This window comes from Vulpes lagopus, chromosome 17 (assembly GCF_018345385.1).
Source record: "Vulpes lagopus strain Blue_001 chromosome 17, ASM1834538v1, whole genome shotgun sequence".
Lineage (NCBI taxonomy): Eukaryota > Metazoa > Chordata > Mammalia > Carnivora > Canidae > Vulpes > Vulpes lagopus.
Window position 1 is genome coordinate 40167371 of NC_054840.1, and position 14440 is coordinate 40181810.

Here is a 14440-nt window from a genome sequence, read left to right on the forward strand (position 1 = left end):
AATGTTCACAATAGTATTTTTATAAATCAATTTTTCCTTTGATTCTTAATAATTTCTGTTTTAATACCCAGACACTATTTTGTCTGGTGCAGCATGTTCACTGTGTTAGTATGAGTTTATTGTATCTTTGTAAGTAAAGACATTTTCCCTTAGATAATTCTCTTGACCCAGCTCAGTGCTTCTGCATTAAATTCCACTTCATCTCACAAATTCTTCTCAATCCCACTTTGTTTGTTGTATTTGCTGTTGCTACTTTGTTCCTTTAATTTCAACATTTATAATTAATATAAGTGTGTCCCTTAAAAGATATAAAGAATATTATATCTTTGTTTATTACAAATTTGAATTTTTATTCTTTTCAAAGACTTCAATGTGCCCACCTATAGTGCTAGGTTGTTATACCTGATTCATCTGCTAAGTATTTTAACTTTTTTGCCTCTTATTTCACTCTTCCTTCTTCTTTTTTTCTGAACCTTCTGGGTATTGAAGGCTATCCCCTCTGCTAAACTCAAGAGAATATGTCTCTCTATTATTATATGAAGAATGTAATATCTATTATCACCCCCCTCCCAAGACACACTATTTTATCTCTGCTTTCCTTACTCTAACAAAATGAATACATATGTCTCAAATATTAATTAAATATAATTCTAACTACAACTACCCCTTTAAGGGAGATACATTTCTTGACTTGGAAAGAGAAGTAATAATTCTATATTTTTAAATATAAAATACAGAGGACAATGATACTACAAATACTGCATCTTATTTTAGGAGTTTTATTGAGGGAATGCCTAAGGGTTTAAATAAATCTAGATATTCATGATGATGTTATCCTAAGAGTAGAGGTATAATAAAAATTGTAGAGAAAGTGAACTAATGTGTAAGTTTAATGCTTTCAAGATCAGAATGCTATCTTATTCTTATATCTTCCTTTCAAATAACAAACCTTCATGGGTATGCAAGGACATTTTATTTTTTTAAATTAAGAAATAAAATGCTCCAATGATTTCTGAAGTAAAAATTACCAGGGTGCTATCTGTTTTAATGATTTAATTTTTGGCTTTTTGTGGGATTTTATTAAACTAAGTCAAGAGAATTTTATGATTTATTAAAGTGAAGCTCGTTTCAATTCATAGCACTTTTATTCCTAAGCCTCAACCACTCTGGTTGAAAAATATATAATTAGGAGGAGATGAGGACATTTTAAAATATTCTGCTGAGGTTAGTATGCAATGCAAGATGGCTACATATAGAAATGTAAGAGGTTACCGCATAGTACTATAGCATAATACCAAGTAGTTAGTACATATATTATGTTGAGTTTTTCTATTTTGTTATATAATTGCAGTACTGTTTAAGGTCTCTACGAGCAATGATTTGTATGAGTAATGGATTTACAGTTAATTTTAAAGCAGACACTGTATTGATTAAAGAAATATATGGTGAGTTCGTTCAATGTGATAGTCTAGATAGATCCCCAAAAGGATATCAGAATATTGGTGAGAATCACCACTATGTCAGTAATTGGTGAGAAATCTAGATGTCGATTACTGATTTAAGAGAGCTTGTAATCTACTGTTGAGTTGGGGTGGGATAATGTGGGAAGAAATTGAGGAGAGTGGAGTGACATGGATAAAAGTATAGACACAGGCTGAAGTTCTAGTAGATATGACTCATTATGTTAATTATATGAGAATAAGGCATACTCTTATATTTTAATTGCCTTCAAGCATAATCGTCATTTGACTCACTTTCACCTGTTGAATAATCCTGTGGGTCAAGTATTCCTGATTCCTGAAGTGATCTAATACAGGAGTCCACCAGCTCAAGACCTGTTGTAAGTTCATCTTCGATGTCTTTTTGACCATCTGAAATGCAATATTTTCAAGTGATGAACAAACACATGATATTGTTATGATTAAAACCTTAGGCTACTCTTTAATAATGAAAAGTATCCTAACCAAAGACATTACCTCCATGAAGTTCTCGTTAGATTTCACATTGTAATCCTTGGTCACCCAGTATCAAAAGCCTAGGGGAGCCAATTCCATGTATCCAAGAAAAAAATAAAAATTTCTAAGGAATTGAGAGAATTTAACTCTCAAGAAATCATGATCTATCACAACATCATTTAATTTTAGTGTCGAGGTGCTATCATGTTCATTTTTATCAGTCTTTTTCTAAAGTTCACAAGAAAATTAATCAAAAAAGACAAAATGTAGAAAAAAATGTTAAGTTTCACAATACCTTGTGATTGCCAGTGAAACTGCTCTTCTGCTGAACTGTAAAAAAAAAGAGAATATACAGGTAAAATGCACTGGTTAGCAAACAAGAACCCTAAACTATAAGAGCCAGAGGTGCATTAGAGTAGTAATGGTGGCTCCATAGCATTTCTTTTATTTTTCTTCTACTGAGAAAAGAGATCCTGTTCTGATGCAATTTTAAGTCTAATCCATTTGATGTATATCTTTTGAATCACAGGTACTAGCATGTTATAAATGGACATTGTTCAGTAATTTTCAGAGAATAGCTCCTTTTTTTTTTTTTTACAAAGCCCAACCTATTATACTCATCCCTTATAGTAGCTTCTATGTAGATGCAGTTCTACCCAATTTTAGTTATTTTAAAATACGAGGGTGACTAGTTTCATACAGACTTTGTAACAAGGTAGTCTAGGAAAGATATAACCCCCTTTTTCATTATAAAGAAGATACAATAAATCTATACCCTCTTCCAGACATATCACATGAGCAGTTCCTTTCAGCTGATTATTAGCTTAAATTAAGTAATTTAAAAAGTATAACACTTTACCACTAATTGAATATACAGTTTCCAAATTCTCACTTTACAAATACATTTTATAAGATGACCTAGGTAGAAAAGGTTGTGATACATATACATGATATACCAAAGACATTGTACAGAATTCATCTATGGAGGCAACATAGGTTACTTTTCAATGGTTTATTAAATAGATAAATAAATTAAAAATTTCTGAATATGCATAACTCTTTCATTATCAATGCAAATACTTTCCACATGCCCCCTTTTTATATGTCAATAATTGGTATGAAATCTAGATGCTAATTACTGACAGGTATCATTTTGAGAATGATTTTCTATACTTATTTCACTAAAACCTTTACTCTGCTCAAGCAGCTCCTGTGAATAGCTCATCAGTTGCACAACAGCAATTAGATTTTAGACCTTTACTCTGTACCTCAGAGATGGCTTCTGAATGCATTTACAGAGGGACAAGGAAAAGGGAATTCTGGTATAAATCACTGTTCAAAAAAGCTATGGCTGACATACATGAATGCAAGGATAGTCCTTCAAGAGACATGTGACTTTTACAGGGTATCTTGTTCCTCATCCAATTCATTTTAGTCAACTGGAAAATGGTTTCACAATGGTGAAAACTATAGGCAGAAATAATACCTGAAATGATAACTTTACAAATTTAATCCAATGCAACTTTTTCTTGTATCAAAAAGGTATGTGCTATATAGTGGTAACATATAACTAGAAAGTTTCACACTTAAAACAGAAATGTAATCCTAAAGTCAATGCTTTAAGAATTGCATGCATGTTCAGTTACTAAGTGGCATTCTAAATAGGAATAAAAGATGCTTTCATATTTGTAGTAAGCTGAATGGTGTCCCCCACCCCCAAAAGCTAGGATCACATTAAATGTCTAGAAAGTGTACATGGCTACTTATTGGAAAAAAAGCAGTTTTGCAGATGTAATGAAGTTAAAGATCTTCAGATGAGATCATCCTAAATCCCATGATAACTGTCCTTCTAAGAGATAGCAATGGAGAAAGACACAGAAGAGAAGGTTTTATGAAAGTGGAAGCAGAGATTGGAGTTATGCATCTACAAGCCAAAGGATGCCTGGGGCCATCACAGAATTCCTGGAGCCATCAGAACCCGGAAGAAGTAAAGAATGATCCTCCTGCCTCTTCCCCCTCCTTCATAGGGAACATAGCCCTTCTGATACCTTGATTTTGAACTTCCAGCTTCCGAAACTGTGAGAGAATGCATTTCTTTTGTCTTAAGCCACTCAGCTGTGGTAACTTGTTATGGCAGCCCCAGGAAAATGATACAATATTTTTCTGATATAATAAAAATGGCCTCTTGCTACACCCTCTCGGATTCACTGCTGTCTCTATGGCGCTGCATTCCTTTTACCAGTACGGCCCCTTACTAAGTACTTATGTCTTCCTTGGCTCTGCTAATCCCCGTCAACCACAATGCTCTTCTGACAGATGGCCAATCAAGAGTTATTGGTGTTAAATAACTCGACCACATGGATCATAAGGAGCTCAACGGTGATTCAAACTAATTTGTCCCACTCCAAAGCTCATATTCCCAGCTCACAATAAAAAGTCATGAAGGGAACCACACTCTGGTGACTTCCCACCAGAAGCGGTAAGAGTAAGGTGAGGCTGCACTCGCTACTGCTCTCCTTGCAGCCATCGAGGAGCACACCCTGCACCACGGTGTACAGAGAGGGCCACGTAAAAGCCTGTGAGGGGAAGTGACAAGTGCCACTTCCTGCCTCAAGCACAGAAGGGCGGGCATGAGATCCTCACACTCTCTTTCTCTCCTAGTCCCTGTTGAGATGGGTCCCTGAGTAGGTGGGAAGAAGATTTCTGCCAGCCCAGAGAAGCCACAGCATGAGTGAGAAATAAAGCACTGTTGTGTGAGAACTCTGGAGCTGGGGGGGCTTTGTTTCTGTAGACTAAATGGCACACTGAGTAACACAGAAACGTGGCAGTATTTGAGGCTGCGAGGTGTTTCTTGTTTCTCTGTCTTCCATTTCCACAGCATAGCGTTGGGAGAAAAAGTCTGGGGTCACTCTAACACAAATAAGGCGGTCTGATAGCTTTTACTCATCCTGTGAGATCTATCTGCTCATCTACAATAATGGGTAATTTAAAAAAAAATAATAATGGGTGATTTTATGTGTAAGACTACACATGCCAGTTTTATATAATATTTACCTTTTGGTCATTTCTTTCAAAAGTGTTTCCATTTTATGATGTAACAGAAACAATAAGAGACATTTTGTATTACAATGGAAAGAATACCGTTCCTAGTGAATATGAAAGGATCCTCTCAAAGCAGAGGAAACTTCCTTTTGGCCAGATAAACATCATTAATCATTTAAAAGGTTTCCTGATTTCTTCAGCACAGTTAAAATGCATTAAAAAGTATGACCTATCATAGAAAATAGAAGTCCCAAGAGAAACCTGGTTTGGATTTTATTTCCATTAAGTGCATGCTTTACTCGCTCTGTCAAGGGATTTTATGCAATTGTATATTTTATACACTTGATTCCTTCTCTTAAAAACTGCTTTTGGGTGGATGCTTTTTAAAAAAGCAAACAAACTATTCATCCGATAAACACAGATTATGCCTATGTCTCAGACATTATTTCAGCCGTTTAGGAATTACTCATGGTGAACTTTCTCCCAATTTTATTGTTCAATTTAGTATAATACAAAAGTGATTTTTGAAGCAGTTGGAATTTCCAAGCATGTTAAATTTTGAAAATAAAGTTTGCTTTACTACCAAAATGCTGTTTCTTGAAATAGAAGTAACCTGTAAAGAAATAAATTTAATAAAATAGAGATGTAATTTAGACTAGTCAGTATTTAAATATAACTATGTACAAATCCCCGAACCCAATTCTTATGCAAAAAATACATATTACAACGAAGGCTACCTTACATTTAACCTTTAAACATATACATAAATCAGTAGTGCTAAGAAAGAATTTTTAAAACAAAGTATTAAAAGCACAAATCCTAACAGCTAACACTTACATAGTTCTCACTTTATACCAGGCAGTATTCTGATTTACATTTAACTTTCATGACAGCAGTTTTGACACAGGTACTGTATTCCCAATTTACAGATAATGAAACTGAGGTAAAAAATGTTCAAGAACTTGCTGGAGGCCCCACATCTAGCAGCACTGGAGGTAGGATTATGGTCCTGGGTATCCTGTTCTAGAGGCCGCATTCTAAACCACCATTCTATTCACACATTCGGTAACAGCAAAATTAAAATCCTATATGATTAAAATAAAAAACGTAACATAACACCATAAACCAAGTTGAAAAAACAAATCACATCCTGGGAGAAGACACTTGCGATGCATGTAACTTACACAGGGTTAGCTTCCAGAACATTAAAATAACTCCTACAAATCATTTTAAGATAAAGATTAAAAGGTCAAACAGAAGAGAGGTCAATAAATATACATACAGCTGATGCACTGAAGAAAAAAAATCAAGAATGTGTGGTCACTGAACATATTAAAAGAGATTCAAACCTATTAGCAACTGAAAGAATATAAACTAAACACAAGGCAATTCTTTATATGCCACAGGCTGTGAAACAATTAGAAAGTCTGACCGTATTACGTGTTGGAGAGGAAGTAGGGAAATAAGAACTCTCATACACTGCCCCATGAAAGAGTAAATCAGTCACTTGGGTGAGCAATGAGGCAATACTTGGTAATGTTTTACATGCAGTTGCCTCATCACTCAGTAATTCTGCTTGTAGGTAGAGCTTCCAGGGAAACCTGCACCCCTCTGCCCAGGACACCTGGAGAAGAGTGTTCATGCCTATTGTTGGCAGTAGCAAAACAATTGCAATGACCTGAGTGATCAGTAATAGGGAATGGACAAATATGACTGCCTACGTATAGGATGTAAAAATGGAATCAACACCATTCAGTAGTTAAAAGAAATTAGCCAAATACATAATGTATCAACATAGGTGGTTCTCAAAAGCAAAATATAGAGTGATGGTTCTCAAAATGCAAATTTCACATATGTATTACATGATCCCGATTATGTGAATTTAAAAAACACTGACCAAACAATATTGTGTATCAATACATGTATGTACACAAAGGTTAGTCTTTGGTTTAGACTAGCTTTTCAACTATCTATCTATCCATTGAGGAAAATCATATAAACATAGATTTAAAAATGCACCGAAATTCATGACAGTGGTAGCCTCTGAGGAAGAACAGAGAGAAATGCCTGAGAAGGGGTAAAAAGGGAATTTCTCTTTTATCCTTAATATTTCACTTCATGAAAAGTGAGGGGTAATGTTAATATTAATTTAGATTCTGGGAATAGGAAAACATCATGATTCTTACATTCAGAAATATGTTTAGTTAAATGCTTAGGTAAATCCTTGTAACTCAGTTTTACACAAAATCCCCATCATTGTTAGAATCACTCATAGTTGAAATCCAAATAATGCCAAGAAAATCTGAAATGCATAAGTCCAAATAGTGGAGGGAAATAATGGATTTAGAGCTATAATTATTTTTGTCTCCATTTTCCATGTGATGAAAGTGACAGGATCACTTTTCCTATGTTTTGATATGAGCTTAAACATTTCAACTAAGCAGCCAATAACTTCCAAGTTCTGCAGGCATGATGTTGGGGGAAAATCTAGTTTAAACTGAAGAATATCCTTTGAGATCCTTGGGAAGTGATTTTCACCCTCCTCATTTCCAGCATGATAGTCTTCTTTCTTATCTACCTGCAGGCTACTTTCATATATATATGAAAGTTCAGAGTTTGTTTAATGTCAGGAAAAGACACAAAGCAGGGCAGCCCGGGTGGCTCAGCGGTTTAGCGCTGCCTTCAGTCCAGGGCCTGATCCTGGAGACCCAGAATCGAGTCCCACGTTGGGCTCCCTGCATGGAGCCTGCTTCTCCCTCTGCCTGTGTCTCTGCCTGTCTCTCTGTCTATCATAAATAAATAAATAAATCTTAAAAAAAAAAAAAGACACAAAGCAAAACATTACTAGAGCTACTCTGTCTGTCATGAACTTGCACAAATATCTTTTCTTATTTTCTTTTCCAGCTCTCCGATGCTCAGAGCATCGATCCCTATGCTGTATCATGTGGCGTATTAGTGCTCACAATATGATTCAAAATGAAATAAAGGTAAGCAGCTATGAGTTTTTTGTCAGTCTGCTTTCAAATGAAGCAAAGTACCTAAAACACAAGCTGGAGAAACTAGCGTGCAGCAAATGGCTTCAGAACTAATGTTTGATTTTTGCCCATGGGAACAAAGGGCCTTATATTTATGATGTCTGTATGACCTAAAATTGTACTCTACCAAAAAATACTTTTTGGCATACAGTTCTGCATGCAGCCACATCACAAGAAGGGGCACTGATTGCAAGACAAAATAACCTTAGTCAAAAGTCCCAATTATAATGGAAATATATTCAGTAGAAATGTTGAGAAGCACTCGCCTGTGGAGCTATGCTATAGGCAGCGCCTTTCTACCTTCAAGCACTGCACCCAGACCGTATTCATTAGGATTGGTGAGTAACTCTGCTTCCCCCAGAACAGATTTCCCTTCAGTCTACTGCCTTGTGGTCTCCATACGTAGCAGTGGAATATTCCCACGGGAATGTTCTAATCTCTCCGACATGCATTGGCACGTTTCTTTCTTTAATTATTAGAGCATACATCCTCTTTCTGCTTTACCTATTCTGGTTAGAAATATGATTTTACAGCCATTATAAAAATGTTTATGGGGCTACAACGTATAGTCAGGGGGCCACAAAGCTCCCAAACTAGGACGTTGTGTGTAGTGGCCAAGTGTGTGGACTCACAAGCCAGACTCCCTGAGCCTGGAATCCAGTGCAGCTCCTTTCAGTCTAGGACACTTTGGGCAAAATACTAAAATTGTCTGGGCCTAAGTGGAGACATTTTGAGAATGAATAAATTAGTTTGTATCAAGTGGTTTATTTATCAGGTGATCAAAACCTGGGCATGTCTTGAGCAAATATGGAATTGCTTCTTATTCTATTATATATTGCTAAAATGGTTTTTGTAGGCTTATAGGTTATGGCTTACTCTATTTTATCCTTTGAAGCCCACTACAGCTGTTGTGGGAGGGTTAGAATGGGGAACAGACTTGTGGAAATAAGAATAGTGGGCATTAAGACAATACCCAGGCACGGTGGTGTCTGCCTAGGATGCTGGTCACAGTGAGTCCTGGAGAAATGGAAATAGGGCCACCACAAATTCTTGGTGAGCACTCACAGTGGCTTTGCGTATACAGAACAAAGAGACGCAGGGCCAGCTCCTTGGAACTTTGCAGTCCCACAGGGGTGTGGGAATTGCATGAAAAGGTGTGCCCAAGGCAATACTGCATACAGGTGCATAGGACCTGGAGCATAATAATTTAAACTGAGGTTTAAATAGATTAAACCTCAGTTTCCCCGTTTATAAAATAGAGATTTACTAGAAATTCCCATAGGGATTTTATGAAAACTTATGTATGTAAAACCCACAGAACAGTGCAGGAGCATAGGAGGCATTAAAAAACAAAGTAAGCCCTCATTATCACATGCAGAACCGAGGGCTGAGAGAGCACAGCCAACTCAGAACTGAAAGTTCGATAGATGTGCCATATGCAATTCTAGTTGTCCGTGCTAGGGACCAATAAATACCAGCACACCCGTATGCTATAAGCTTTGCACAATTCAAATTGTCCTTTTTTTCTTTTATTTTTTTCTACATTAACATTGTGAAGAAAAAGAGGGGGTCTGTGATTTCCAAAGAAACATGATTCCCTTTTGAACCATGGGTTTTCCCATCAGTCCTGCGCAGAGGCCTCTGCTGACACCTGCTACTGTTCTTGCCATAGTAAACCATAAAGTCCATTAGTTATTTTCAAAACCCTGGAAGAAAATAAATCAGACCCAAATTACTATTATTAGTTTCTTTTTATTTGAGGCAGGGAAAATTCATATTCCTAAGTTAATTTTGGTGGAGCTGGTGACTGACAAATTATCTAAACAAATGATATTGGCAGAGTGGTAGCGGCTCTCATGCCGTAGCCTGGATACACACGGTCACAGTGTTTATCACAGGGTATCAGGACAATGTCAGGTTTGTGCGCTGGCTGGCCAGAGCCACACAACAGGGGACTAACATGAATTCTGTTTTGTTTTAATTCCTTCAAAATACATACTCCAGTTTCTAGCAACCACAAAGAATTAGCCCTCGGCTCAACACTCTCAACGTCCTATCTACACAAAGTCAAGTTCTTACCATGGGAAATACATACTTTCAAGTTTCTCTTCTTCGAATGCTTTTCTAGTTTTGGAGTTGATTGCAGTTATATTACAAGAGACACACTGTGTATAAAATTCAATACCAGAAGAAGGAACAATTCGTAAATTATAAACTAGAAAATTCTCATGTTATATATCTTCCTCTGTAGTTTTCTGTGAGATTTCTCACGCCTGAGCCAGGCATTTTTTTATTTTTTATTTTTTATTTTTATTTATTTATTTATTTTTATTTATGATAGTCACAGAGAGAGAGAGAGGCAGAGACACAGGCAGAGGGAGAAGCAGGCTCCATGCACCGGGAGCCCCACGTGGGATTCGATCCCGGGTCTCCAGGATCGCGCCCTGGGCCAAAGGCAGGCGCCAACCGCTGCGCCACCCAGGGATCCCCAGGCATTTTTTTAAATGCTCATACTAGCACATCAGAATTTTGCAGTAGTTGAAGCAAAATCCCTGAATGCCAGCCATTTTATACAATAAAGTTATTGTAATATTTTTGTCTGTGATCATTCCATAAACTGGAATGTAGTAAATTGTAATCGCAGATGACCAGGGATACGGTTAATTAAATGACTCTGAGATCTTGTAATATTTGGAAATGCCTTCCAGACTACCAGAAACCGAATAGTTTATGCAGTTTGTGTACTAAGTGTATACTACTGCATTATACATTGTTATGTTAATAATCTCCTTGGGTGTTCCTCACAACTCTTGGTTGGGTCTTAGGTGAATCTGAAGGTTTCACTCACAGATCTTGAGAGTGAGTAGAGGGCTCTACTGCATTTTGCAATTTGATCATTAATAACTGATTTCTTAGGCAGGAAAAGAGAAGAGCAGTGGGTTTGTTTGCCAACGGAGGTGGTACGTATATGAAGGTTCTCGGATGCTCCAAGTTTCAGTCTTTCCCCTAGAATGATCTCTGTTGTTAGGGTCTTCTCAGTGAAAGGAGCTCCTGAGCTGTGGGGATGTCTCTGGACAAAAGACGGCTCAACTTTATGTTTTCCTAGCTTCTTGGGATCATATGTGAGATCGTGTGGGGAGTGTCCCTCACTCCTGTTTTTCTAAAATGCACAGATCTGGGGGACCTGGGTGGCTCAGTCAGTTAAGTGTCTGCCTTCAGCTCAGGTCATTATCCTAGGGTCCTTGGATTGAGCCCCACATCGGGCTCCCTGCTTAGCGAGGAGACTGCTTCTCCCTCTCCCTCTGCCTCTGCTCCCCTTGCTTGTGCTCTCACTCTCTCTGTCAAATAAATAAATAAAATCCTAAAAAAAAAAAAAAAATTAAATGCACTGGTTTGTTCCAGGTATTCTTTCACCTGTTCTTGCTCCATAGGTGTGTTGTCTATTACAGAAAAGTCAAACCCTGAGTACTGAATTTGACGGAAAGTGATATGATTTTATTAATATAAGTGAAGCTAACACCTCTTAGACATTTAATGGAAATTTATGCAAATAACCATGCCTGTTTCACAGAAAAGAGAAGTCTCAATCTTCTGTTTTCTGTCCTTGGGTAGCAGCAGATGATTTTAAAAATAAGTTTCAATTTCAGTGTCCTTAGCGGGCAGAAATCCTATAATGTTTGTGAACAACTCTCCTGGTATTATAGACCTTTACTTCCTTATGAGCAGTAGCGGTTTTTAAAACTTCACTTCACTTCAATGTTTAATTGAACATTAAACATTGTGATTAACTGAAGTTAATTCACTTCAGTTCAATGTTTAATGGGTACACAAATGTTGATAGTTTATCCATAAATGCCCCAAACTAGAAACAACCAAATGTTCTGCAACAGGTGAATGGTGAAACAAGCTAATACATCCATACCAAGGAGAGGGATGTAGCAATGAGAAGAAATGGATTATTGATAGATGTACAAAACGACAGTTTGGAGGGATCCCAAGGGAATCACGCTGAGTGAAAAAGATAACATTCTTGAGATAACAAAATTACAGGCCTGGAGAAGAAGTCAGGGGTTGCCAGGGCTTCTGATGTGATGGCCAAGGGGAAGCAGAAGGCCGTAGCGTGCTGGAATCATCCTGCGTCTTGTGGTGGTAGTCCCACAAAGCTCCGATGTGATAAGACTCCACTGAACTAAAGTAAACACACACACACACACACACACACACACACACACACACACACACACGAGTGCATGTAAAACTGGGGAGATCCGGGAGTGTACCAATGGCAATTTCCCGGTCGTGCTATTGTCGTACACAGGTACAGCAGAGATGCTGCATTGATGGAAACTGGGAGAATTGTAAGGTATGTCTCTGTATTTTATTTTGTGACTTCCCATGAATCTATAATCATTTCAAAATAAAAAGGTTAAAAAATAGTGGGGTACGGTTTGATACACTTTTCCCCGTCTTCTCTATATGCAATATGCTATTCATTTATTCCCATATAATAATTAAACTAGAATTAAAAGGACCTTGGGAAGAGTGGAGTAAAGGAAATGGAAGGATGGAACAAAAGAGAGAAGGAAGAAACAGGGGTGGGGGTGGGGAAGAAACCACTGTGAACTTCTGATTACCCTTTTTGTTCTTCATTCCCAGTAGGCAGAACTCAAGTGACTCTGCCCTGGGCTTTGTTCTGTGAATGAAGGCATTATCCCTGGAGCATAATACAGCAATCATACTGCCCACTGCCAATCAGATGCAAGGAGTTGGGCTGCTTCTGAATGAAAATTCATCCATTCTATCTAAGCTCCCTGCTCATCAGGCCCCTGTATTCACTTCCATTGCCATATGCTTTTGGGGAAAATTAAAAATGGTACTTTGGCTTACAGTCCTGAAGCAAAATACAAGTCTTAATGCATTCTACGTGAGTCCAAGAGACCTCACATGATACAACTCATTGGCTCTCTGGAAGCATATTCATTAAAGTCAGGCTTGCACCTGGCAGGCAGGCTCCTGCTCCTCCTGCTAATTCGCAGGGGAGCTACCCCAGTGCCAGTCTGCTTCCACAACCCCCTACCCACCATCCCGACTCCTGAAAATTGGTTTCCTTGGTTACATCTGTGTGTTGCTTTCCCTATTTGTGGTGGTAAGGGAAAAATCATACATTAAAAGTTGCCTTCTTTCTGGCACTATCTGAGGTTTGAAACTGAAAAGCTGGATCAGCATCCCCATCTTCTCCCTATCTTACCGATACAAGGTGCGCCTTTAATTGTCCTGAGTCTTCTTTTTAAGAAAGACTGAGCATTTTGAATGTGAGATCTCACTAAACAACTGTGCCACCTGCCAAACGTATAAAACAATTGTAAAATCCATGAATCGAAATATTAATGTTCTTAAGATATTTAAAGAATATCTTCCCCCACATCGTTCCTGAGACCCTTAGCATCTACCTATCCATCCTCCACTATGAATGTGCCTTGACACCCACACCCTTTACAGTTTCTACAGCTTTCGTGTTCTTTCCTGGTGCTGTAAGGAGCTCTGCGCCTGAGGGGCCGGTGTGGCTTCCCAAGGACGAAGATTCTCTCCGTGATCAGCCTGCAGTTAGCTCCTGTGAGCTCCCCTTCTGCCCAGCTGCAGTTGTAGGCTCTCATCAGGTCCCCTGCAGAGTCTAGTTTCAGCAGGAATCCTGCTACGTCAGTTGCCCCGAATCCGCAGACCCTCTATCTGATGGGTTCTCCATTCCTACCTTTCCCAGCGGGCCGGCCTTCCGCATGAACCCTGTTAGGTCAGTTTAGCCAGGATCGTCCCCTTGCTCCTGAAGGCTTCTCCGAGGAGCCTTCGGTCCGCAGACCCCCGGCCTCCCTGCTCCTCGGCCTTACATTTCCATCTTCCCGTGTAGCAGTCCGCGTCGGTGCCATCCTTCTCCCCCGGCCCCTGCCAGCCCGCGGCGGCCCCCACCTGGAGCGCAGGGGCCAAGCTGTTCTCCAGAGGGTCACTGACTGACGTTTGGTTCGCAGCACCAGGGGTTGCGCACAGCCCGAGGCGGCCAGGCCGAGTCAGTCCCTGGGCAACCGCAGTCTCCTCCTGGGCGCCCAGATAACCTTAGCAGGGTGGGCCTCACTTCACAGCCTGTCCCAAGCTCAGAGGCCCCCGGAGCTTGTGTTCTGCAAGCGGGATGCGGGAAACTGAGCCCGAAGCGAGCGGCTGCCCCACCCCGGGGCGCTCGCCGTGCCCCCCTGGGCCCAGCCGTGCCAGGGGCGGGGGGGGGGGGGGGCCCGCAGGCCTCCAGGCGGGGGAGGGGCGCAGGCCTCCAGGCGGGATGGGGGGGCCCGCAGGCCTCCAGGTGGGGTGGGGGCCCGGCAGGCCTCCAGGCGGGGGAGGGGCGCAGGCCTCCAGGCGGGATGG

At 39.6% G+C, this 14440-nt stretch overlaps 1 protein-coding gene across 5 annotated transcripts in view; it reads right to left on the bottom strand.

The window, feature by feature from the left end:
- Positions 1–14440, bottom strand: part of CTNND2 (catenin delta 2) — a 901977-nt gene that overhangs the window by 432624 nt on the left and 454913 nt on the right. For 4 of the 5 annotated variants that reach the window (XM_041732005.1, XM_041732002.1, XM_041732007.1 and 1 more), the window contains 2 exons: positions 2251–2285; positions 1755–1871 (listed from right to left, as the gene is read on the bottom strand). In XM_041732005.1, coding sequence (XP_041587939.1) covers positions 1755–1871; positions 2251–2285 — 152 coding nt within the window. The remainder of the gene's footprint in view (positions 1–1754; positions 1872–2250; positions 2286–14440) is intronic. The other variant, XM_041732004.1, reaches the window with a different exon arrangement.